General features: G+C 44.9%; 1 protein-coding gene across 11 annotated transcripts in view; it reads right to left on the bottom strand.

The window, feature by feature from the left end:
• HIVEP3 (HIVEP zinc finger 3) overlaps positions 1 to 26,815 on the bottom strand; it is a 298,262-nt gene that overhangs the window by 48,695 nt on the left and 222,752 nt on the right. For all 11 annotated transcript variants that reach the window (XM_084497409.1, XM_084497413.1, XM_084497414.1 and 8 more), the window contains 3 exons: positions 25,258 to 25,322; positions 14,827 to 20,484; positions 10,560 to 10,705 (listed from right to left, as the gene is read on the bottom strand). In XM_084497409.1, coding sequence (XP_084353535.1) covers positions 10,560 to 10,705; positions 14,827 to 19,941 — 5,261 coding nt within the window. In that variant the 5' untranslated portion in view covers positions 19,942 to 20,484; positions 25,258 to 25,322. The remainder of the gene's footprint in view (positions 1 to 10,559; positions 10,706 to 14,826; positions 20,485 to 25,257; positions 25,323 to 26,815) is intronic.

The following is a 26,815-nucleotide window of genomic DNA, read 5'->3' as shown; positions in this document are numbered from 1 at the left end:
AGTGAGCTCCTCAAAAAAAAAGGCTACAACTGAAAAGCAAGTGGAGGCTATATCATAATGCAACAACAAAAAAATTAACATTTAAATAGAAAAAAAAAGAGAAAGAGAGAGAGAGAGAGAGAGAGAGAAAAAATGTAGTATTAAAAAGAGAAAGAGAAAGAGAGAGAGAGAGAGAGAAGAAGAGGTTTATATGTAGCCCAGCCCACCACATCCCTGCAGCTGGATCCTTGCCTCCAGCAGCTCGCTGGCTCTCTGAGCAGCAGCAGGCTCTGCCCATTCCCTCTGGTCTTCTTTCCATCTGCTCCTGCCACGTCCCACAGCCTCTCAAACCTCTCCCACCTCGAGCAAGCCCAGCAGTGTCCCTTGGGGAGGGATGATCTCACCGTCCTTCCAAGGCATCGCACCTCCCTCAGTTGTGCAGATGAACGATGATATTCATAACCATCAAAAATTCAGTTACATCATGGACTATATCAGGACAAAGCACACAGGCTAAGCTGCTCTCCTTCCAGCACCAAACCAGGAAGAATTGAAAAACATTTCTTAACTGTAGAGTCTGGTTTTCACAACATCGCTGCTTAAGGATGTAACAGGCTTTACTCAGTTCTTACTATCAGTACAACTGGTGTGCTCACTTCCAAATTAAACAAAAAAGTATTACTTTTCCAAAACCAAAATTTGGAATTTAAATTGGAAGGTGGTGGTCCTTAATCCCCAGTGTGAGGCACATGGCCCATCTCTAGGTGGAATAACTAGCCAGTGGGTGGATTTCATGGAATTCATGCTCTTGTGTGCATGTAATTTATTTGAAAATATGATTTAGACATGCTACTCTCAGACCTCTACCATTTCCATCATGCAGAATGTTCCCAAGAATTTCACATCCCATCTGTCATCACCAGGATTCTCTGGTTGTCTTTGATACTAAAGAGAATTGAAAATCAACTACTACATTGAAAAAAAAAAAAAAAAGACAAACAGGAATCAGATTAAATTCTGCCTTGAGAAGAGATCTGTCTTCTCAAAAGTAACGTTTTCATCCTTAGAAAGGGCCAGAAAAGGAAGTCCCAAAAAGCCAGTTCAGAATTATGTTCTCAGAGTCATCTTCCTGCTATTTACCTTGTGGAATATGGATTGAGTAACAGGCAGTCAGGTCCAGGTCTGTCTATTTGAACATCGGGTTTCTAATTGATTGCGCAGTACTTGGAATCTATTAAAGGGCTTCTATAAATTACATTTCTGTATAGGCCAGGCTGCCTAGATGTGCAGATGTTAAGAACTGGCTAATCCTAAATAAACCTGGTAAAAACGTTTGCCTTCTCAAATTTTCCACTAAATTAATTGTAGAGATTGTGTCACTGAATCAATACAGTGCGAACCCTATAATGTTGATGTTTGTCACAAACCCATAAGCAGTCTGCTCACATGGAGACCTCATTATTCCAGACATTTGGCCCATATCAAACAGCAGCTCGGAATAAGACGTTGTGTCATGTCTCTGAATCTGAGATACAAGACAGCCCAGGTGATCACTTCGGGACTTCACACGGATTCTTTTATGCTATCATTTTCAAGACTCCGAGTAAGGAAAGCATCCAGTTGCCTTTTATGAAAGTACAAAAAAAATGCTTACTCTTACAAAACTGAGAGTGTGTACAACCTTGGAAAAGCACACATGTGAGTAATGTTAACTTGGTACTTGTATACATCCATTTCTACATTATTTTCCAGATCCTGAGATCATCTCTGACCTTCATCCTTTTTTTCTCTTCATTTCTTTGCTGGCACCAGCTTGTTCCCTTTTTCTCTTCACCTCACACCCTCCCTCTTTGTTGCAAGTGCTCAGCTCTTCCAGCGCGACCCTCTCCTGCTCAGATAACTGCAATCTCTTTTCTTTTAAACATTTTCTTCCTTTCTCCACCCCTGTTTAGCTGACAAAATTTACTGATCACCTCACATCCTTCCTTTCCACTGGCTGCCCTTACCTGCCAGCACCTGCTGGCACTTTCTGCCCTGAATTCTGTTTTTCCATTTTTCTTGGTAACTCTGCAATACCAAATGCAGCCAGTGCACAGGTTACAACCTCAGACCTCTCCATGTGGGTCCACAGGATCATATTCCCTGTGTTTATCTTCTGCCTCTCTCAAGGCCCATACATTTTGTGCCCTCACTACACAGAACGACTCCAGGACAGCATGTGCAGTGTTTCATGAGTGAATCCCACTCCCAAAACTTAGATGACATAGGATAGAGGCAACATTTCAACACATGTAATGGCCTAGCCAGACAGAATGGCTGAGGTTGGAAGGGACCTCCAGTGGTCATCTAGTCCAACCCTCCTGCTCAAGCAGGGTCACCTAGAGCATGCTACACAGACTCCAACATCAGGTCTAAAACGAACACACTCCCTACCACCATCCTCCCTTGTCTCCTTTTTTGCAAAAAGAGGACAGAGACAGGGAAAGGTGAGCTGATCTCCAAGGTCACCAGCCTCTGGCACAGCAAGGAAGAGATGCCCCAAGTGACACAAAGCTCCCTGCCTATCTTTTGCTTACAGTGAGCTGAACTTGTCTTTCCAATGAAGAAGGAAGGAAAATGGTGCTGTGTCCCACCTCAGGAACCCACTTACATGCTGGTCTCTGAGCCTGCAGAGCGGGGGCTGCTCCTCTTTCCTTAACTGGACTGAACCTTGGATCTACAAGGGGTTATAAGCCAAGTAATAGCTAGAATATATGTAATTATTAGTAGACTTTTAAGTCATTTAGTGCTGCAACAGGAGACTGACAAGCCTGGCAGCTGGAACATTCTTCATTCCCTGGATAAGATAGAGCACAATGCCAGCAAGGCAGGTTGGTCCCCACCAGGCACCTGCGCAAGGCACCAAAGACATTTTCTTGCTTGGTATCATTTAAGTCTGTGTTTTTCCTCATTTGAGATGAAAGCAAATAGGAAGTCTTGTCCTTGTGTAACATGAAGAAGGTTAAATGTCATGGTGACCAGTACAAGAAGCTGGGAAAAACTTGTTGGGAATGCTCAGGGAAGGGCCACACTCAGCCTCTGCCCTGCTGTAACTGCATTGCACTGGGGAAGCCCCTGGGCAGGCTGGATGGATGCTCTCAGGGATCTTTACTCCAGAGAGAAACCTGCAGAAAGGTGAGCCTCCCACACAAGGTCACACAGGAAACTGAAGGTAGTATTTTTTAATAATTGACTGTGGGAAATTAGCAGCAAGCGGTATTATAAGCGCCTGCCAGAAAAACGTGTCAAGAAAGCGGGCTGGCTGTACAGAAAATAATTTAGGAAAAATAATAAAGAAAACCAGACAACAACCCAGACTGAATCCTTCTGTGTTTGTCTAATTTCCTAGGAAAACAGACATAAGCTGCAGAATGAATCCAATTTGTCAAATGAAGTGACAAGATATTCAGGGCAGGAAATGGGGTAAAGCATTAACAATTCCTATTGAGGAATATTAAGATATTTTAAAGGCAGAATATAATCAAGCTCAGCACTAGGTGAGTTGGTGTGTCCCCACTCACAAACAAGGAAATGGAAGCGCAGAGAGGGGAGTATCTTATCCAAGAGCCCCGGTGAGTCACAAGCAGAGGACGGGTTTACAACCCACCACCCCCAAGTCACACTTATCTGCTCCAACCACCACATTCACCGTCTCCAGGATATGCTCAGGGAACAGCATGTTCAGGAACTGCTCAGCACAAACACAGCTGGTATTAGAGGAAAGCCTTCCTCAGTGCTCCAAGCTGTAGGCACTCAGGGACATCCTGCGTTTTGGAGCCAAGGTGGAGGTGGAGATGGGACAGCCAGCCAGCATCGCACCCTGAGTGTGAGCCGCACGGGGGTCCACGTGCTCACAAGTGTGTCTTCATCCAGCTGCGTCTGGGCTAGAACGATAACTTGAGAGTGGGGCTGTGTTTAGTTGACCAAAACATAGAGAGGATTTAATGATTTTTGCACCCACATCCACAAGGGGAAAGCACAGGAGGTAGTAAAGAACAGACTGAATGTGAATGATGCTGATCCATGTTGCACAGACCCTCGAGGAGCATTTATGGTGGCTATCAACTCACAGGGTACAAACACTGTCATAAAAGCAAGGGAAATAGAAGGTACTTCGAGCTCTGGGCTCTGTCCCAAAAACACATTTGGGATCTTGCATGATGCTTCAGTATTGGTTATACAACCAGAAGCTGCTCCCGACAGAAATTAATAACCTGTTTTCAAGTTAATAACCCGAGGTTACTTCTGTAATATACAAGGTTACTTATACAAGAGCTCCTGGCACGCAGCACCATCTGCTGAGTGGCAGGTTCAGGAGCTGGCAATGTTACAGAGCCGTCCCACACTTTCCCTCCCAAAGGAAATGTGCTCACACTCCCAGCCGCACCGCTTCTTATCTAACACATCTAGGCGGCGGCGAGCAGACAGACTGAGGTCTCCAGGGCTGGAGTCCAGCAAGTGACACTTTTGCTTTGCTGCTCCCGCACCACCTCTAGCAGCTCTCCCAAACTTTTCTCTTCTTCCACACTCTGTTTCCTGCCATCTACCTTGCTGCTCCTAATCCAAGAAAGGATTTCCTGAGCAAACCTCTGAAAACAACCGATTTTTCAGTTTCTTGGCAACAAGCCGAGTTATCAGGCAACAGTGTTGTTTAAGTAAGCCCAGAGATAAAAAGAAAAAAAAAATCTAAATTTTCTTGAAGACTTATTATGGGGTGGGATGGGGAAATCATTTGTTTCAAGTTGAATGGAACCTTTTCTCCATACAGCTTTAAAGATACTTTAAAGTAAGAATGCAACAATTTTCAAAGCAGAAAGTATATATTCATTTCTTTTTGAAAATATTTTTCTCTGGTTGCTATTTTTCTCTGCTGCTATTCCTGAATGTATCTTTCAAGCAGCCTTTCTCACTGCCTGCAAACCTGTCTCTTCAAACAATCTCTCCTTTCATCTTGTCAGCATCGGTAAAATTCACAAACCCGTCCTTCCTTAAATTGCCACCCTGTGTCTTGTCTTCCTCGGATTGTTAGCTTTTTAAGCAGAAAATGTGCTTTGCTTGTGCTATGAAAAAAAAAAAGAAAAAAAAGAGTGTAAACGTATGGTGCTCAAAAGAGACCTTATGTTCCTTTATCGGGCAGGAGAAATGAGGCTTGTCCTTCCCCCATGTGGGGCACACTGCCAGGCACATCGCCCAGCACCATGAGGCCAGACCCTGGAGAGCGTGAGCATCCTGACCCTTTGGGCTATACCTGACCCCATGGGAACGGATGCTTGTTCAAGGGAAATGGAGGCTCCCTTGGTGAGGATCCCTGGGGAGCTGCCAGCATTTCTCGTGATTTCTTTTATTTTTGTATAAGCAATTAGCAAAAACAGGGAATGCTCTTCCCTTTTCCCAGCATGTCCAACCCAAGCTGGTTAAGCGTTTTCAGATCTGTCTAGGCAATAGGGCTGTACCTGCTAGTCTCAAACCCTGTGGCACAAAAGCTCTCCTCTCCATTAAAATATCTGAAAAACAAGACAAGTCACATATCAGAAACTTGTTTTTTGTAAAGGTCCTTTACAGAAGTAGAACAAATACCTGTGCACAAGCTGATGTTTGAAGCTTTACAACCATATTTCAGAGAGCAGCTTGACACAGATGGGACCATGTTTTCAGAAGGGCTGTGCAACCTCAGGGCTGCATAAATGGAGCTTGGCAATGCCTGCTCAGCACTTCTGAAGGCAGGGAAAATCCAGCAACCAAACCCCCCAAGATGTTCAAATTAACAGTGAGTGGTCAGTCTGGCACCTCTGGCCCTAATGGGAAAGTTTTAATACCAATTCCTCCCCAAAGCGGTCAGTCTTAGGAAAACCCCTTTCACTTTCTATTTAAAATGAAAATGCCAGAAATTCCTTGCTTTCACCTTAGAACAGAATACAGAGTAAAATGTAGTATTACACCCATTTGAGGCACCACCCTGGGGCCACAAGGTGAGTTCACCTCTAAGACACAAGCAGGCTTGCAGGTGAATGAAGGAGCACCCAGGCATTGCTCGTGCTGATGTACAGGACAGCTGGATGTGCTACGGACAGATTCCTCCTTCGCTGCTAATGTCTGTGCTCAAATTAGTGTCTTTGGGATGAACAGCTCTTGCAAAATAAACACAGTGAATTCTTAGAACTCATCTAAGCAGCGAAGGAAATCCCCTGAACGAACTGGGTTCGGTGCAGGGGTTTGGAGTTACACGCTGAGAAACTTTGCTTGTTTAACAGAGAGGCTTTCTCGAGGGTAATAAAACTCTCGCATTGTTGTGCCAGGGATTTTCCATTAGGTGTGTGTCAGCGGGTGGTGGGAGCTGCAGTTTCTGTGGCCGGTCATAGAAATGGAATGAGATCACCCGGAGAAGCCGGCCACAGATCGCAGTGAGTCCACAGCGGCACGAACCAGGAGGACGGCTGGGGGAGGGATGTTTGCGTACTGCTAAGGGGTCCCCAAAAGGGATTTTTCTTTTTCCTCGTGCATCCACTAGCTAGCAGTCATGTTCACATCTGATAAAACAGTCCCAAGGTTTCTCTGTTTTCCTTCAACCCAGGGGAAAGTCTCTCACCAGACAGGCTAAGTGAGGCTGACGTATGGTTCTGCCTCCTTCCCAACTCCCTAAAATCCCATAAGCAACCCCACAGCATGGAGACAGAGGACTACAGCCTCTCCCTCTCCAACCCAAGGCTTCTCTAGGGAAGGCAGTGGTCAAACCTCATGCAATCCCCCACTGCCCTAGGCAGAAGGGGCTGAGGGACAGGAATTCACCCAGACTCAAGGGAGCAGTGATCCCGTGGCAGACAAACCTACAACTCTCTGTTACTAATTGTTGAGAACAAGGAGTGAAGGACACGGCTTCGTGTCTGGGTCAGACCAAATTGATGCCTACAGCAGCCTGGGGCAGGACAGCACTATGTGCATCTCTGTCTATGTTAAAAGACACCTCATATTACATCACTAGGGGTTCTTCTCACTCATGTGTGACAGGGAGCTGTTTTTTAAGGTGTGAATTAATGGGTACTTAGGTATGCAACCAGAAGGTTGTAGCCATAACATTTTTGCTAACTGCAGGGGGAAAAAAAAAGCACCTCTGCCTTCCCTTTGATCCCTTTGATGAAGTATTCATTTTGCACATCACTGCTCTGGGGATGCCAGTTAAGGTTAGTTGTTCTTAACCTCCCTGCTTCCTGGTATTGCTTTTCCTACTAGTTGCAATCAGCTAGTGCCATAAGCCCACTGATGGGCATCATAAGAGCACGGAGTGTTTGGCTGTGAAACAGAAGAACACATATTGACTGTAACTATCCCCACTCCTATCAGATTTCCTCATGGAAACACTAATGCACAGTAAACAGGCAACATTTCCCTGACAAGACCGTGATACCATCATAGGCCTCACTCCCAAATCAGGTCGATACCAATCTACAGTTTCATGATGTAAGATTTCAGAATGGGCCTGGTGCCTCCAAACCACCAGAGCAGGTTGATGAAGGTGACACAGAGCCACCAAGGAATCACGGCACTTCCCCTCAAGCTGTGCTGGCCAGCCTGACCTTCAAAGATCATTTCCACTGTTCAAAACCACAACAATATCCCTCAGGACAAGGCCAATGGGTATTTTTATTTGCTCCTTCAGGAGTATAAACTCTGAGCTGGCTGCCTAATGGCACGATTCTCCCAGACACATCCTAACGAGGCAGGGCAGCATCCAGTCTGCGTGAGGGATGCTGAATGACTCCCACCTCCTTTGCAGTCAAGTGCAGGGCAGTGCTTGTGCTGGGGGCTGTGTGCTGGCTCCTGTGGAGGTATACTCAGTACTATGAAATTTAATGATTGTAGGCAGAAAGTCACCACTGAAATTACGTGTGGAATGGTCTTAAGACTTGCTCAAAGAGGAATTTGTTCTTTAAACTGGAGCCCAAATGAAACTCTGCAGATCCCATCTACATCTAATTGTGCGAAAGCCGAGGCAGAACCACACGTTCCTCCCACAGTCCCCAAGAAACCTGAGCCACGACACAAAGGGCACAGCTCCTAGAGCCTCTGGCAAGATCATCCTTACAAATGGGCAGTAGCTGTGATGGAAGCATGAAATTTGGCTTTCCTGGTCTTCTCTGAAAGCCAAGGAATACAATTCTAGCCAGCAGGCTGGACAGCAGCAGGGGAAGTAGCAGGGCTGGTCCTGGCAGTGCTATAAGCATTGTTAGCAATGGGGGAAAGGCAGCAATAGGATTGGAAGAAGGACATGCAGAGGGAAAATGCAAATGTTGAAAATAGCATCGAGAAAGTGATGAGCTCTAAAGAAGCAAAAGCTGAGAGGAAGAGGGAGCTAAAAGAGCTGTAGCAAGTTCAACTTGTGTATGAACACTCAAATTTCTTTATAATCTCCCTCCTTGCTTGAGGCAACAGAGCATGGGTTGGCTCCAAATTTGAAACCAACTACATTGCACTGGAAGGATGGGTCTAGCCTGGAGCAGACCATGTGAAACTGATAAATAAAGAGAGGAATGAGACAAAGAGGGAATCTTGGAGGTGTGGGGAGGAAGTAGGTGAAATAACATCTTGAGAATGGATGTACTTTCTGTAAAACAGAAGAGATGGCAGGAAATAGATGTGATCCGTTTAGTATTGTGTGCAAATCCCTAGGCACCACACAGTTTCATCTGCAAGCTTGTTCCTTTACTGTAGTTTACTGTAGGAAAACTTTGGGACTTAGGCATGAACCACCAGGTCTGTACCAAGCATCTCGGGAGAACATCTTATCCTTCCTGACCTCTCAACACTGTGTATGCCATCTAATTTTGATATTAAATGTATTTCTACGAACTGGTGTGTTATGCTCATGCCTGTGCTTGGCATTAAACAGCTACTATATTCTATCTTGCATCCAGAAGGACGGCTGCCTTAAGCCAATGCTACAGGAACTTTAAAATAAAACATAGCATACGTTCAGGATGACTAATACATTCCCTGGTGCTGGCTTATATAGAACATATTGGAGAAGTTGCTTTATTTTGTGTCTGTCTTTTAGAAAATGTGACTCCCCATCCGTTTTGCTCAGCTGGGGACAGCAGACAGCCTTCCCACGGGAGCATAGGGCTGCAGAGATGTGGCTCTTCCGAAGCACCTCCGTGTCTCTCCTCAAAAAACCTCTGAGGAGCAGCTCTGCAAGGGGCAAGGTGATTTTCATTCATGTTAACTCAGCCTTTTTAATCACACCTAGGAAGGAGTCCAAGAGTCCCTCTGAAACATCCACGAGAACCCAGCCGAGGGAAACGTAGGCTCCTTGTGGGCTTTTAAGTCAATAAAACCCAGTGCTCAGTTGGTCCCGGGGGCCCTATCTGCAATGGGAGGGTGATGGCAATGTACTGAGCCCATTGTATTTCCCAGTCTGTTGCTTTCTTGCCATCCCCCAGCTCCCTCCCTAAATCACTTTAGGTGACAACCAGTCCAGATTGATGTGAATGTGACAGGGAAAGGCTCCTCCTTTCCTCCTTTAGCTCCTTGTGCTCACCACTCATACCGAGGTATCTAAACCCGAGCTGCAGGCATAGTGCCTGTGTCTGGGTGAGAGGTGAGCTGTCCTGAGCAAACAAGTAGGTTTCCTTTCACAAAGCACTACTTTACTCTCTTGGTTAGCTAGTTTGATCATCTGCTAATGAAACGCTTTAAAATAAAAGCAAACTTCAACAGGTAACAGCAGAGAGAAAACCACAACCACTGACTAATTAAAGCCTTTTTCTAATGCACAAAAACCAAGACCACCCAATGGCAAGGGCAGAACTGATGAATCCTGCTAAGGATTTCTCAAGCCTTTTTCGCCCCTTCTGCAGCACACAGGAAGGATGATCTTGAAGTATGAAACATAATTGCATCCCACAGACACGCTACTCATTAACTGATTTTTCATTTTTGAAAAGATAAACTGTAATAATAGACCAGTGCTGAATTACTGAAAAGCACTCTGAATTACCTGGACCTATGAATTAAGATATACATCAGATTTTGACCTTGCATCCATTCTGGTTTGAGCTGCTTTAGCTGGGTGGGATTAAAATCACATCAATAACAATACTTCTTTTCTCCCCCACCTAAAACACAAGCATCACAAAAGATCTTCCCAGTTTCTCATCATAATGGTAGGAACCATTAGGAACTTCATTTTCAGGGGAAGGCTCTGGAAAGATGTAGAAGATGGGGAGTATACCCCTGTCACATCAGAGAGAGCTACAGGACGCATTTGTGTTCTTCAGCTGTCTTCACTCAACCACCTGCTCAGAGAAGAGATCATGGGGTTTGTAACTTGAAGACAACTCAAAAAAGATTCTGAATGCAGTCCGAAGTACCTAGTAATCTGGAGGGCCAGGTTTCTGAGGTGGCTGCAGAAAGTAACCTGGAATCCAACTACATCTGGCCTTCTGCTCACCTCCACATGGCACCTTCACTGACTTGCCATCATCAACATCAGTAACTCCTATACACTTGGCTGTGATATGAAAAGAGAAATAAAACGAGACACTTACCCTCCTTCAAAGATCTTGATCCTGACCGGCTCCCCTCTTTTGGTTACAAGAGCCTCTTCTTCTGATTTTCCTCTTTTATCCTCTTCCTTCTCAGCTCTAGTTATATCTTTTCGACCTTCATTAGAAAGGAGCGAAGGCAAATGAACCTATCTCCCCAAAAGAGCAAAACAATCATTGATTACATACAAAATCACTCTACAAGCTCCACAGACCAAACACTGCAGGCTGCCTCAGAAAGAACCAGCAACCTACCACACACGCTGCTCCTGACAGCTAAGTGCAGTAATTAGGAAAACATCTCAAGAAATGGGGCCTCTGTGTCTGGATTTGCAGCTCAGCTGGATATGTTACATTTACAGTGACCACTTACAAGCAGGGAACGTGCTTAAACCACCCCCTGCAGCACGGTGCCAGCTGGAACACCGAGGCACAAAGAAGTGTGGTGGCTTGGGGTCACTCTGAGCATGTGGCAGGGCCGTGGGTCCCTGGTCCCAAACTGTCCTTGGATAATCCTCTCTAAAATACGTGTCCACAAAGATCTCGAGAGCAGACATCTCTAGAATTCGCACATCTAACCTCAGCCCTTGGATTTCCCCCTCCACACATGCACACACATTCACACAGTTTTGGACTCTAGCCATCTGAACTTGATATAAATCACATAACAGTCAAAGCTCTTGTGTGATTTCCTTTCACCAAAACCCCGCTGCCAAGGGTGCAGTATGTAGAAAGCCAAAAAACAATGGGAGAAAATAATCCTCAACCTCCCCACGTGTTCCCAGGATGATTTTGCGTTTTTCACTGTTAAACCTGCCACCCTTTGTTCAGACCCAGCTTTGGTCGTGCATGGACATCTCATCTCACATATTTAATATTATTTGTTAAAGTGTATGGGGCCTAAATATTACATTTGCCTCTGTACCTCCATGCAGTGCAAGGGGAGCTCCCCACCTGGAATGAAACCTTGGGACATTTCTCTGCTAAAACCTAACATTACAAATAATGGGTCTCTGAAGCTTTGAAAGAGGGAAGCAGACTGCCTTTTACCCAGGTTACTTTTTACATAAATGCAGTAATACCTTTGAACTATAACTGAATCGCCCACATTCTCACTTCATATATTATTTCTGGAAAAAGGCTGAAGGTGTTTGAGAGACCCAGGGTTGGTTGTGAGAGGGATTTTGGCCTGAAAGTAGCAAATGAACTGGTAGAAGTTTAAATCAGAGCTGGTCATCCCTGACTCTTTACAGTCACTGGAAACAGTGGCAGCTCTGAACAGTGATTCATCTGCCCTGCCTTAGACACACATCTTAAGGGGGGGATGAATCACCCAAGAGGTGCCTCTTTGTCTCCCATGGTTATAGAGGAAGCCACGAGTGACTAGCTCAAAGGGAGACATGCAAAATTTAGAGGGATGCAGCCCAGCCTCCCTGGCAGCACACTGCTGAAGCTACCACCAGATTTGCAGCGGCAAGAGGGATGGATTGACTAAAAAGTAGCTTTGCAACACTGAGGTCAAGCATTTCAAATTCGTGCAGTGATTTCTTGAGCTCAGCTCAGAGCATTAAATGCACCCGGGACTATCCCGTGTCTCATCAGCTCACACAGATGAGACCACATCCACACCATCTGACCCACATACACTTCCAAGACACCTCCTGGGAATGGCCCCCAGCCTGTCCTACCTCTCTAAATGTGCCTGTGAATTGCAAGGGAGAGGGCTGCCAGCCCAGGCCAGAACTGTGCCAGGGACCACTTTGACAATTTAACAGCAGAGGTGGGCTTATGAGGGTGTCTTTGGGCAGTGAGGGTACTGTGCTTGGGGGAAAGCGGTGGCAAGAGATACCCAGAGCACCCTGAGCAGTGTGTGACCACCTCCTGATAGGAGCTGTGTGTTCATAACACTGCTAGTGAATACCTTCCCAGTTCATTTCCTTATTTACTGAGGAATACAAAACAATTGACTTTCTAGATGCAGAATGAGGTTTATTTATTGCAACTTTTGAAAGCACAAAACATAGACAGATGAAAGGCACCATGAAGAGCCAAAATCATACAGTCACTACTACCTCCTTTTACAATCTTGTTTAATTTACAAACTGTGCAAGCCCAATACAGTGTAATTAACCATCCCTACATGCATGTTGCAGCCTACAGTCACTTCAGAATTGATCTGCTCAGTAAATCCCACTGGTAATTTAGAAATCAAGCCAAGTACGTAGACAGTATACACAGTACAACTGCTTGCTGGTAGCTTGCTGCATGCATAATTGTACAAAATGTAAGAGCCATTTTACATTTTCTGTTGTTTTGACTGACAACTTATAGTTACATAAAGAAGAAAATATTTAAGGAAAATAGCTAGAGCAGAGTTAACTGAAGGCTGAACTTTCAACCTTCGATTGATGCTACTGCTACGCAGCTCCTGGTAATCGCATCTTCCTGAGTAACCAGCAATGCTACTTCCTAATCTGTGCCAGTCATACGTATTTTAGTGACTAAACTGAGGATTTCACTCCCACTGATCATCTAATTAAAAATATTTCTCTACTTGGCATGAGGTCAATTTGTCTCCATTGAAATTAACGTTATTTCTGCAAAACCCACTCCTTTCAGCAGCAGGTATTAGTATTAAAATCTGGCTACACCATTTTCTAGGTGAATTTTGCAGGACAAACTCTAACTTTTGCAAACTATCCTGAAAATTGTAACTTTTACCACCAGTCAGTTCATAGGGTTTTGTGTAACCCCCTTTTTTTTTTTTGAGTCTTCTGAGTAAATGTATGCAGTGAAATAAGTATTTTGATGACTAAGGGCTGAGCCACTCCTGTCTAGATCTGAACCTTTAACTTCATGGTATGAGGGTCTCTTGTATTTCTGAAATACACACTTCGTGTGCATTTTAGCACCATGTCAAAGAGCAAAGTTCAGAGGAGCACAGGCACTTCTATAGAGAATGAAATCAAGGATGGTACAACACCCTTCAGTTAAAATCCCTTGAAAAAGAGTGCATAAATATCAAGCATCAGTGTGGTTATTGCACTGCACAGGTAATTATCTGCCCCTAGGTCCCCAGAAATTCAGTCTTTTGGATTTCTGCAGGAGAATGATGGAAATGCTGAATAGAAATAAAGATTTATTGAATCATAGTGACTCTACTGTGTATTTTAAGACATATTTATAAGCAGCAGCTGCAGCAGTGATTATAATAAATTTAATATTCAGAGTTCATTTCATGATTCAGAAATAAAATGAATAATCCATCAATATAAATTGACTTGAGATGAATATCAAATTGCAAAATCTTTAGAGCAATTCTGTTTGCTAATCTACATGAACATGACCTGGATTAAAGGGATCTGTATGGTTCAGCATTAACCAAGAGAGAAAAAAAATTTGGCCTCAAAGTGAGATACAAAACACTAGGCAGTTACCAGAAGCATCTTAAAGACTTCTGTACCTATGTGGCCAATGACTCTGGTGAGCTCTGCCTGTGCAAAGCCGTTTACCTTGCTCCTCTTAATTCTAAAGACTAGGTATAAAATATCCGTAGATATCTAGAAAAGCAGGCAGACAGCTAAGGACATTAACTAAATGGACTAAACGACATGGCTGTTTTTACAAGACTCCATGTCTAACCTACTGAGGCACTTTTCTAAATGTCACTGCATGCTTATATGCTTCTTTGGGAGACTAAATACACTTGCAAATCTCCCTTTAATATTTTTAAATACTTTTAAGCACGCCTCTCCATGTTCATTAATGTGAGATCAGTAGATGCACAACCAGACAGAATCCCATTTCCCCAAGGTAATCCTTTTTCGTTTATAACATGCAAAATGTAGGGAATTATAACAGCATTTCTTAAAAAAAAAATTAAAAAAAAAAATGTTGTAAAGCTATTTGAAATATCAAGACACAAAATGCAAATCAAGTCTAATCCTTTGTGCTCGAGCAGTGGCGGTTCATGGTGCGGTGGTGATTCCTACATGCTCTTTTGATTACAAGGCAAGTAGAAACTGGAGAACAGAAATATGGCACATTGCCTTGGAGCAGGCTTGCCTTTTTTTTTTTTTTTTTTTTTTTTTTGGATTATAGTGGGTTTTAGCTTCTTCACTCTAAAAGTTTCACTGAGAACAAGTGCTTACCAAACTGAGAAAGGGGATGAACAAATTCCTATTAAACTAACTGTAGCAATTCCCCATCCCTCGTCCCCCTCTTCCCATGTATCCAAACAGATGAGGAGAAATATATAGGATTGCATTACCTCTGTCATTTTTGGCTTCCTGGAGCTGGACGGGACAAGCCTGCCTGCCTCTGGACGTGGAGCTGTAGCCATGGTGTAGGTTTCCCTGCTCACCTTCTGCTTGGACCTCAGGAGGGACAGGGCTGCTTTAGTGGATATACCCGGAAGGTTAGGATTATACAAGCTAATACACCAGCTGGCATACACTGAAGACCGTCGATCGACTTGCTGCATGTGATTTGGCTTTATGTAGTTTAAATAGCACCAACTGACATTAGTGGTTGTGTGGAGACTGGGGAACTGAAGTACCTTCTTCATATCTGTACCTTCTCGAGACTTCATTGCACTGTGCGCAACCTCAGATAGAGGTGCAGGACTTGGAGGGGTTGGTGGAGACTGCTCCACCAGCTCTTTGGAGTCTTCTTTCTTCACGGTTTGTAAAGGTGCCTTGCTGAGGAACTGCTTGCCAGCTGGCTGCTTATACTCTTCCAGTGCCTCAAAACTCGGAGAACCTGAATGGGACACAGCTTGCTGCAAAGTACTTGGGATTTCCTTTGGCTCTGACTGCTCTAAGGACAAACTAGGTGGTGTTTCAACCTCAACCCTGCCTTGACTTTCTGTAAGAAAGTGAGATTTATCCTGCTTTTTCCCTTCCTCCACTGCACTGGGTGGCTTCACCACTTCCAACTTCTCTTCTGCTTCAGACACTTCCTCCTCTTTCACTCTTTTCTGCTGTTGTGTTTCCATTGTCAGCTCCAAACTACCAGCTGGAGAGAGCATCCTCTTGCTTCCACCGACTGTCGACGGGCCCCCTTCTAGTCCAAGGACACTGTCCGATGGGGAAGTGAGGGGCATATAGCCTTTTCGTTCTGGCAGGGGCAAGGGCACTCTCAGATACGGGCTCTGTAAAATGCTTCTTTGATCCTCTGTGATCATCTGTGCCAGATCAAAACCTAGCCCGTGAACATCAGCGCTACAGACCAGGGTACCCTTGGGTTGGCGATCATCAAATTTTGGGAGAACGATAGAAGAGGAACTGCACTGGGACTGAGTGACCAGGATCTGGGACAGCGTTGTGTACATCGCGCTCCCGTAGGATGGCATATTTGTCTGGATGCGAACAGGGACAACAAGCGACACCATTGGGTCTGAGCGTGCAGGAACAATGAGCTGAGACGTGGATACGGACACCGAAGGGCTTGTGGTGCGGGTCAGAGGATGCAACCTACTGTCTGAGCCATATTCTGTGCATGGGGAAAGGCTGGAGGTTCCTGCTGCCGGGAACAAACTGGATTTGATCTGTGGTAAATGTCCACCAGTTTCACCTGGCAACTGGAGAGCAAACTGAGACTGAAGAGGCAGAAAAAAGGCTGAAGGGATCGGTGAGGAGCTGGGGTAATGCACCGGCAGGAATGAAGGATGCTGCCTGAAGGGCACCTCGGCAGGGTGAGACATTAATGGAGGGGCGATATGAAGCTGGCCTGGGTGGATGAGCGTTTGCTGGAGAGGCAGTGGCGGGGTCTGAAAAATGGAAGGAGGAATCTGAGGCATGGAGAACTGAGCAGAGAGAATGTCAGACATCGTGTGTGTGGCGAAGAGCTCTGCAGACTGCCCCGGCTGTGGCAGGAGGTGCTGGTAGGGAAAGATGGACACTTGAGGGGACATGTACTGCTTTTCATGCAGCGTTAGCTGGGGTACGGGATGAAAGACCTGCAGAGCTTCTGTGTATGGCTGGGTATACGCTGGCTGGGGACTGTCTTTCGGCTGACTCTTATCACTTGGGTAGGTGCTGTGAGAGGGCAAAGGGGATGAAGATGCTGGCTGAGGGGGCAGACTTGTCACAGGAGATTTACTTGAGGAAGGAATTGGATCTTCTGTCTCCGGCCGGCCTGCTGGGGCCGAGTCGGGGTCATGCTCTGGGTGTCTAGTGAGGGAAGCTTGCCTGACCAGGAAGCATTTCCGTCTCTCCTGTGGAGCCGAGGAGGTCGAGGGGCCAGGGGTGGAGGCAGGGGTGGATGACAAGCTCCCGTAGTCAAATGATTTGCTGCGGGTCTCTGACATCTGGGAAGGATGGGACACATTAGGTGTCTGCTCAGAGGCAGATCTCCGCATCTCCCTGGAATGATGATGGTGGCTTGGTACCATCAACATATGTGAGCCAACACCAGGAGGCTTCGGGTGGGATTCAGAGGGCTGGCTGGTGGACTCTGTCTTGCTGTGATCTTCACGATCAAATGATACAGAGTGGCTGGAGCCATGGGATATGCTGCTTTCCTGACTTGGACTTCTGGTGAGAGAGACTGATTCAAAACTGGACTCTCCGGAGGACTGAGCCATTTCTGCCAGCCGCAGCCGCTTCTTTTTTGGTGGGAGTTTCTCTGCAGGGAGCTGAGAAAGGGTTTGGCTTCTTTGCGGCCACTGAAATTCCTCTGTTTTTTCTGGCTCTTTTGGAGGAGGCTCTGGCTCTGTTTCTGGTCTGTCAGGCTCTTCCGTGACCAGAATCTCTGGGACCTGTATGTTGGGCTGCCGTACCAGCTTGGGCTGCAAAGAATGGGGTGGTCGGCTGTGCTGCGTGGCTGGCTGAGATGAATACTGTGACAAGGGCTTCTCTTCTCCCTCCAAGCTGCTCACCTGCTCAATGGAGTCAGACTTCTCAAAGGAACTCGTGTGCTGGATGACGGAGATCTCCTTTGAGGTTGTTCTTCTCTCTTTGCCCTCTGTACTTGAAGCCGGTTTGGTATTCCTGGAATGGAAGCTGGCACTGACATCAGAAGGTGCGGATTTACCCGGATCTGCTGGTGACTTAATGGATTCACGGGTTAAGTTTAAAGCAACGTCAGATGATGCTGGGTTTGCAAACTGAGTCCCTGGCCCAGTACTGGAGGAGGGAGTGTCAGACATCTCAAAAGCTGGAGGGTCCTCATCATCACCCAGACTCTTTTCTTTTCGTCTTTTTCGGAGTGGAGTAAGCTCCAAACTGCTCCCTAGCTTGTAATGCATCATCTGGGGCCATGTGTCAGGATCCACACTTTTCTCTGTCTCTGAAGAGGTATGGGAAGTGGAAGAACGAGGCTTTGAGAGCTGCAGTTCTGAACAGTAGTATTTCTTATGGGCTTCATAATTATCCCTTTTCTTATACCGAGCACCACATACGTTACACTCGTACATGAACCCTTTAACTTTCGGTCCCTTCCGTGACTTTTTGGTAAGATCGCTTTCCTTGGTTTCAGGCTCCTCGGGAAGTTTGGAAACAGTCTCTTTGTTTGCAGAGCTAACCTCCTCTGAGACATATTCTACTCCCAAAGGTAGCTCAATAGCTGGTTGTCGTTTTAGCATTCGAGGATGGGAAGAAAATGCTTGGCTGCGACTTAAGACTTCAGGCTCCATGATGTGATCATCAAATGAATAGCTACCTCTAAAGGTATGTGGGGAGCTTATAGTGCATGCAGCAGAAGGCATTGAGTGGCTTCTTAGGAGAGGCACTGTCTCTGTGGCACTGTGGGATTGCTGAAGTGACAACAATGATTGTTCGGGCTTAATTTTTTCACCGTGGGATGTCAACACTTTCGATGCATCCAACTGGCTACTGGAACCAGACTTGATATCAAACTGAAATGGTTCTCTATATACACCAGACTTTGGAGATTCGATGCTGCTACGTCTAGATAAAGAGCTTCTTCTAGGTTTAACGCTATCTATTTCACTGGTATCTACAACAGCTTCATTAATTGTAATTAGCTTAGTGATGTGTTCAATAACCTGTGTTCTAGGCACAGATAACGGTACCATACTAGGTTTCTCTTCGGTAGAGAGGTGTGGAAACCCCTGGGTTGTGTTTGTAGATAACATTGCAGTCCTTTGCCCAATTCTACCACATTTCCCAAAAATAATTTCTGCATAAGATTTTGCATTAGTATTTGGTGGGCTTATCTGCTGCTCTGCACTTTCTGATCTTGAGAAGTAGCCTGACTCGGTACTCCCTTTGCTCCCAGGGCTCAGGAAAGCTTGTTCATCTATGACCTTCTTCCGTTCGCTTAAGCGGAGTGCAAGCTTCTGTTTTATAGTATGGGTATCTTCAGATTTATGGCTCAGAGTGTGGTCTGATGATGGCTCCACAAACTGGCTGCTGTCCTCAAGCGACTGGGACATACTGGAATGAGACAAGGAACACCGGTCGTGGCTGGAGCCTTGGCTCCCTGTGCTCAGCAAACTACTGGACAACAGGGTGTGCTTCTGCCTGGGGGAGAGCTCTGCTGGATGGCCCGACATTGCACCTGTTTCCTCCTCCGAATCTGTGCTTTCTCCTTCCGTGGGCTCCTCAAAGTCCTCCCCACCGATCCTTTCCATTTCCAAGCTTGACGGATACATCTCTGCTCCGATCCCTGAGGCCAGCCCAGCTTTTATTCGATGAGCATGAGATTTCCTATGTTTATACAAATTGCTCTTAGTCTTAAAAGAAAAGCCACATGGAATGCAAGGGTATGGCCTCTCACCCGTGTGTGACCTGATATGTTTTTGGAGCACACTTGGCTTCGCACAAGGCCTGCTGCAGTATTGGCAAATGTATTTGCCTGGCTTCTGAGGTTTCTTTTCCTTCTTGTGCACTTCCTCAGCTTGTTTCAAGGAAACCTGCGAAGGGCGAGGGATATAGACCTTTTGAACGGATGGCATGTCCTCTCCAGGAATGATCGGTGAATGGGAAGGTAGGAGCTGGCCGTGATGCGAGTGAAGCCCGGGTGATGAAAAGGAGCCAGAGGGACCTGGTCTTACTGGATCAACTAGCTGCCACGTGGGCCCTTCAAGAACATGCTCAGGTTTCCCAGGAGACATAAATGCTGGTGACAGTGTGTGTTGCTGAAGCTGCGAGATGTGGGGAGGATGTTCAAAGGAGGAAGGCTTAGGTTGCTTCTGATGTCCAGTCTTCTCCTGAGATTCCTCTCTTGGAATCGGCAAAGAGCCAGAAAAGTGCTGCTGCGGTATGATATCTCGGAGGGGGGTTCCTTGCGAAGAAGCAGAGCTGCCCTGATACGTAGCTGCAGATGAAATACTGGCTTGGAAAGCCTCTCCTTTGGGAAGCCTCTTTCTTGGACTTTCCTCAGCCTTTTTTGTGCTCTTCTGGCTTTGTTCAGGATCCATGACCTTAAAAGGGTCTTTGAATGCTATTTCGGGAAGGTTTTGGCAGGCTTCATTTACAAATAATAAAGGGCTCTTCTGTAGATTCCCTGTTTTGCCTGCATTTGCTACAAAGCTGGAGCCGCCAGGAGATGGTTGTTGATTAAAGATTTTACTAAAGTGTCACTAGTTGCTATTTGATTCAAAAAAAAAAATGTTTCAAGGTCAATAAAGTTCACATTGGTAACACATGACAAACTACTTCAAAGAGAGAAAACTTTCCAAAACTTTTAGTCCAAATATTTTCCTTGTGAACTTGGTTAAGGCTTTAAACCTTGCCATTTTATTTCAGTTGACAGTGGCAAGTCTTCAAAGTCAAGATGCAACCCACAATGTGTCTCTTGTTTGTTATGCAAACCTTTGAAAACTTGAGACTTTGCTGCTCATCTCATAATGATCTTTTTTTCCTGTGCAAGGAAAATAACACTGAACGGTGTATGTCCCCCCGTGTCTTCCTTCTGTTCCACTTTTGAGTTCAAAAGCCTTGGAAAAGTATTTCCCACATTTCTGTAATTACATCCAAGAGAAAACAAACAGAAAAAGATTACTTCAGCATTTGTAGTTAAGTAATTAAACACTGCTACTTTTATAGAGAATAACAGTAAATATTTTGCAAAAAGAATAACTGACTGAATGTCTACAATTTACGAGACATTGCTTGTAATGGTAATCTAAACATAACTCGTATTAAGACAAACCTCAGGGACTTATGCTCAGTGTAATGCACACATAACCTGGCACTGCAGCAGTAACCAAATACAGTAACTTGAAACACAGTCAGTTCTGAAAAATGTATCTAAATGGTTTCAAACTTGAATTCCTCCTAATCTCCTGCAAACATGGTTTTACAATTTTTGTAATTATATTTCCCTTCCAAACAGACTACACAGTAAAACTGACTATACACAAAGCACTGCCTAACGCAGCACATACATTCGCTGACAAATAAAAAGCAAATCTTTTCTGAATAAAATCTGCTCTTAAGCTTGCAGTAATCTTCTGTGTCGTTTACAATAGCAGGTAAAGAGAAAGGATACACACTCTTTTACTGAAATTTTGCCTCTTTAATTTCCTGTCTTTTGCTACCAGACAATGATGCGAGTCCAACTTCTATAGCACGGACATTTCATTTGGGCAGAATGTTGAAATTGGCTGTCTATAAAGGCAAACCCTTCTTACAATGAATTTGAATGGGAGGCTCTATTAAACCTACCACACTTGTCAGCAAATACAGCTATTAACGAGACACTTGGGGAGGAAATACTCCTATTCCACTGAAATAAGACAGCATCACCAGCGGATAGAACAGAAAATGGGTGGAGTACTCCCAAAGAAATAGGGATGGTGCTTTTTAAGTGAAACAAATTGATACGTGTAATTTACAATGAGACAGAAAAAAAACACCTTCCTTATGAAACTATTTTCTGCCATAGGGCATAGTGCATTGCAATGACAGAATGGCATTGGTTTAATGGGAACTTGCTCAAAGCCCTGATGCTTTCATCCTGCCCCATGCAGGCGGAGGGTGCATGGATGGGGCTGAAGTATAAACCACAGAAAACAGGGAGGCATGGGGGATTTAACCCCACCTGCCTGAGATTTTAGCTGCACAATAGCCCAGCTTCATTCAAGGGAGCAATAGTGAAAAGCCAGCAGAAGAGGTCAGTTGTGTTCAATACAAAGTTCTCTGAGGACTACTCTTTATTCGGTCCTACAACCCTGGGGATGCTCCACATTCAAAGAGAATAAAGGGATGTGGAGTGTAAGGTAATTTAATTTAGCAGAGTCTAAAGATATGGTAGCACCATGCGATACATCATGACCAACTAGACTTTACAGGGGTGGATAAGAACTGTCTATTCCTTGGATAGGATTAAGTTCGTCTAACCTTAGATGGCCAGAAGTCAGGGTTCAAGTCATTGGACTCCCTACACTGTCACTGAGAGGTGCAGGTGCCAATGAGGAACCCCATGGAGAAAGTGCAACCCACATTAAGGTCTCAGCTCAGTGAGACTGACTGCCCTGAGATGTCATCTCTTATTGACTGGAGTAGTGGTTTACTTGAACTGCTGTAACACCCACGTCTTAGATGCATGCATGAAAAAATCAGTCCTATCTTAATGCTTTGTCTTCCTTTTTCTGATCCCCTCCAGCATGAACTTTGCACGTTCCCAAGTCCTGCACTTGCTCCGACTTGCTAAGAAAGGTGTCTCATGTTTATGGGCTCATTGCTATGAAGAGTAATTAATTACATTTTAAAACCCCGTTTTGAAGAGTGTTGGCTCCTCCATGCTGACCAACACCAACACTGGGCTAGACTTAGAGCACTGTATTTACAGCACAGGACTTACTCAAGATCAAAGACAGTTGTGAAGCTGATTTATCACATCAATTTTTGCCCAAGATGCTGTTCTTTACCCCACTTGTGACGCACAGAGCACATTAGCTTGGTAAAAGAGGATTTAAGATGAGACTTTTCCAGCAAGCGCAAATTGAACACTGCCTCCCACAAGCTCAAACACTCACACTTAAGAACTGCCAACTAAAGAACGCCTGAAAAACATGTTAATACCCTGTTTTCTCCTATAGACTACATATCCACTCCTAAATGTAAAATAATTGTTTATGAAAAAGCTTTCTGAGATGATTCAATACCATCCCAAATGTTCCATCGTCAGCCTCTTCTGATGAACACATGGGCTGCAGCTGATTTTGTCAGGAACTCTGCACAAAAGTTAACATTTAAACAATTGGTCAACAAACAAGCACACCTGCTGCCTACAGCAGCGAGCACAACCATTCTGGGGCAATTCAGGCTACTTTCTACATATTTTTTCCATTACTGGAAATGGCCTCTGGAATGACGATGGCAAAAGATGATTCTCCTAGCTGGACACCGTTTCTCCAGACAGATACCTCTCCAAGGAAAATTCAGCAGTACAAAGTAAAGAAGCAGAGAAACATCGAGTGCACCCAGCTGAAAACTGTAGGAGGGTTTCTCCCCAGTAAACCTGGAGGCATGCTGGAGCAAGAGAAAGAGAGCTTCCAAAGGGCAGGTTGTAGATGCCTACCCCTGCTCTGCCCCCAGCTCAGATACAACCTGGAGAAGCTAAAGAGAATCACTGCATAGACAAGAAAATATATTCTTCCTTTATTTTTCAGTTTCTTTTCAGTTTCTCTTCTCCTTCTCTCAGTCAAAATCTATCTTCAAACTTCAGCCTCTTTATTTTCATTATTCTCCCTTTTTTTTTTTTTCTCAGAAAAGGCACATCTTTTGCTTTTACTTTCATCTCCGCCTCCTCATGACCTGAGTAGTCTCTTCTCTCTGTCATGTGTTATGCCTCTACTATTTTTGCTTATCAGTGCTGACTTTCATTTAGCTTGTGTTCTGCACTGCCTTCTCTGTAGATCAGTACAACAGCAGCTAATGCACAGCATGGCAATGCATGGCATTGGCACAACATCAGCAAATCCTTAAGAAACGAGTCACATGGATTTTATGGCATATGGTTTCCAGCTGCTAACATTGCACATCTCTGGCCAAATCCAAAGTACAGGCACTAAAATGGGGGATTCCAGCTATTATTTCATTCGAACACCATTTCTTAGGGTTTTACTTTAAGTGCAATGGAGCAAACTTGAACAGAAATGCCTGTTTCGTTTGCAATCGACAGAAACAAAGCCTGGCAAACTGATGAAGGAAATCAGTGACAAAATTCCCTCTGGTCTGAATTGGATCAGAGTTTCACCATGCAGCTTGAGATAAAATGCTAAGAAATGCTATTTTGGACAGTCTTGTTGGTATTTTGAGCTGCTTTGTTAAGGCTGAAATAAATTCCTGTGAAGATGCCCAGGCACACTGTCTCTCCAATTCCTAAACAGATCCTGAAGTCCTCGTAAGGAGTTTGAGGAAGTGTCAACCAGTGTCAAGCTGTACATGGACCCCATGTCCTGGGACCATCACCACATATACACAACAAGCTCTTTGCTGATGGATTTGGGGTTGGAACCCCCAGAAGTTGGAAGAGAAATGCTGCAGGCTGCACCTGATATCTGAGCTCCAGGTGGGAACGTCACTGACAAGACATTTGAAGGAATCCTTCATCTATATTGTGGTTGGCCTCCAGAATTCATTCCTTCTAAATGAGAAGTGGAAAACTGCAGTGCTTGGCTTTATGTTGCTTGCCTCTTGTTTCCAGCACACTGAAACGTTTCATTACAGTGGTTCCTTAAAACCCTATTGGTGGCAAAACTCTGCTGTTTGCAGTACTCAAGCAGGTGGAAGGATTTTCTCTGTTGTTTGGTCCTGTCTCAGCCAGATCGAGATCCAATGAGCTTAGTGGGAAGCATTTCCAACAGAAACCCAGCCTTTCCATTACATTCCAACCATAATAGACGTTTTCTTCTATACGTTGAATTTTAGCCTGTTTTTAAGGATGCCAGGCTTATGTCAGAACAGCTGCTGTACTACTGGAAAATCCGCCTGGTCATTCTCTCTGTGATAACTTTTAAGTCATTTGGCCCATTTCCAAATTTAAACAACAATTACCATATCTGACATACCTTAAGTATATTTAAAATGTTACCAGACTTGTGAAAATGAGTGGACTAAGCAAAATACAAGGTCCTATTTCTGCTCTGACAAGGAAACGGTACAGCTCCCTTCTTACCGGTAACCACTAAGCTGCTGTGTCTGTGGAAAAAAAAAAAAAAAAAAAGCTACATTTAGCATTTACCAATTTCTGTAGATGAATTACTCTGGAGAGACACAGCTGAGGGAAACCAAATCCCCTTTTTTCAGTAGCTCGTGGAGTTCCTCAGTTCTTACAGAACTGTGCAAGGTAATGCCTTATAAAAGCAGATAAGGTTATGAGCAAGCCAGAGGGCAGTAGGGCATTGTGCTACCTGGAGATCATGGTCTTCATGACGACATCTCTCAGCTGCAGCTTTGGATGATGGGGCAGGTGCTACCTTAGATTTTCAGTGATTTACGACAGAGAGAGATTCACAATACAAACAGTGGGCAGCACTAGCAGATCTCCTGTCATTACTTCTTGTAACTACTCTCAATACTATAAAATGCTGCTGCAGCATTGGCAGGACTTGCCAGGCAAAAGTTTCTCTTATATACCAAGGAAAGAGCAAAGGAAACCAGCCAAACAGCAAAACAACTCATGTTTCCAGGCTGAGTCCACTGCAAAGGGCAGTGCACACATCAGGATAATTCTTTAGGGAAAAAAACAAAACAAAACAAAACAAAACAAAACAGAGATTACTTACAGTGGACTTGATAGCTTGTAATTCTGACGATGTCTCTCTCTCGTTTGCCCACGATTTAATTCAGTCTGTAAAAGAAACAGCACATTGGAATCACAATGTTCGTATATTAAAATGCCATCTCAGCAGTGAGCACACGGGACTTACATCAGGTGCCCTGATGGGGAGGATTGCTTGGTAACCGAAACAGTACACAAACTCAGCCCCAACAGCTGGAGAAGCCCTCGGTGACTGCGCTCACCTCCTTCAGCAAGTTCACCCCGAAGGCAGGTGAGGTGCACACCAGCAGAAAGCACATCACCACGGGGTACTCCTCCTGCAGACCATGTGCTCATGGTCTGAGTATAGACCATGCTCTGAGTATACTTGACATGCAAGGAAGAAGACTTTTCCTTCACAGACATGCATTTCAATTCCATGGAAGAATATATGGTTCCTCCAAGTCAATGTCACCAAATCCTGGGTTCAGCAGCACCACACAACCTGTTCTGCAGCACAAGGACTCTGACCTGCCACCATAACTCAGCTTGCAACGTAACAGCAGGGGGGCAGACAAAACTAAACCAAACTCTTCCTCATCTATATGGTTAAAGCAGTTCTGAAATGCTGAAGGAACAGTGGGTAGTAACAAATTTGGGTTACTAAAGCAATTCCAGAATGCAACTCTGATTGCACAGAAACCCTGGTTAAGATTTTCATAAGCAGTTTAAGATCTCTTAAGCTTAGCCACAAATTCATAAAAGCTTCAGGGGACTTTATGTTCAGAGACAGCATCTCTGTACAAAACTGGCTGCTGCAGCACACACTTTATGGTTTGTGTTCCCCTAGGTCAAACATTCCCAAAGTTTTAAATGAGCTTCACTCCTGGCACATCCTCCAATCTGCCTTCAGCCCCAGCTTGCTGCCTTCTTGCCTTTTTATGATGCTGTGTCCATCTCTGGATTGTGCCTTGCTTATACCTCCATCTTCCTACTACCACAGAGCTGACCATGCTATTCACATCTCTATGTGAGGCTGCAATTCACAGTCCCATCCTCTTCCTTGCCCTGAAAATGTGGCACTGGTGCTGCACTCCTACCCAGGCCCTGCTGTCCCCTCCTCACGCCAGCACCAGCTCTGTAATGTCACAGAGGGAAGCCTAAGGTCCCATCCTGGCTGCGACATGCCACCTCACCAGCCCTCTTCTCCACACTGCAGAACCCCTGGCCATCTGGAAGCAACCATACAATCCAGACAGATGGGGTCATGCAAACATCTAGATGAGAATAAGTTTGGAAGCAAAGCACCAAGGCAAGCTGTCTCCTTTCCCCTGAGGAGCGTGCCTGACCACAACCATGACAAAAGGTCATTTTTTCACCACTCAGTTTTGCGTTTCAATTTTGCCATCCCGACTCCCAGAAGGTGTATGTTCAGGAAGAGTGAAGCAGCGGATGGATGGCACTGCAGTGCCCGAACACATCCCTGTCTTCTCCCAGATCCCAGGGCCAAAGTGGAAACCAGTTTGGTGTAGTGTCATAAACTCCACATGAACCCTGCAGCCACCACAAACCATGGCACAATG

Source organism: Aythya ferina, assembly GCF_964211825.1.
Source record: "Aythya ferina genome assembly, chromosome: 24".
Taxonomy (NCBI): Eukaryota; Metazoa; Chordata; class Aves; order Anseriformes; family Anatidae; genus Aythya; species Aythya ferina.
Note: the sequence above shows the minus strand (reverse complement) of the source record. Positions and strands in the feature narration are given on the sequence as shown.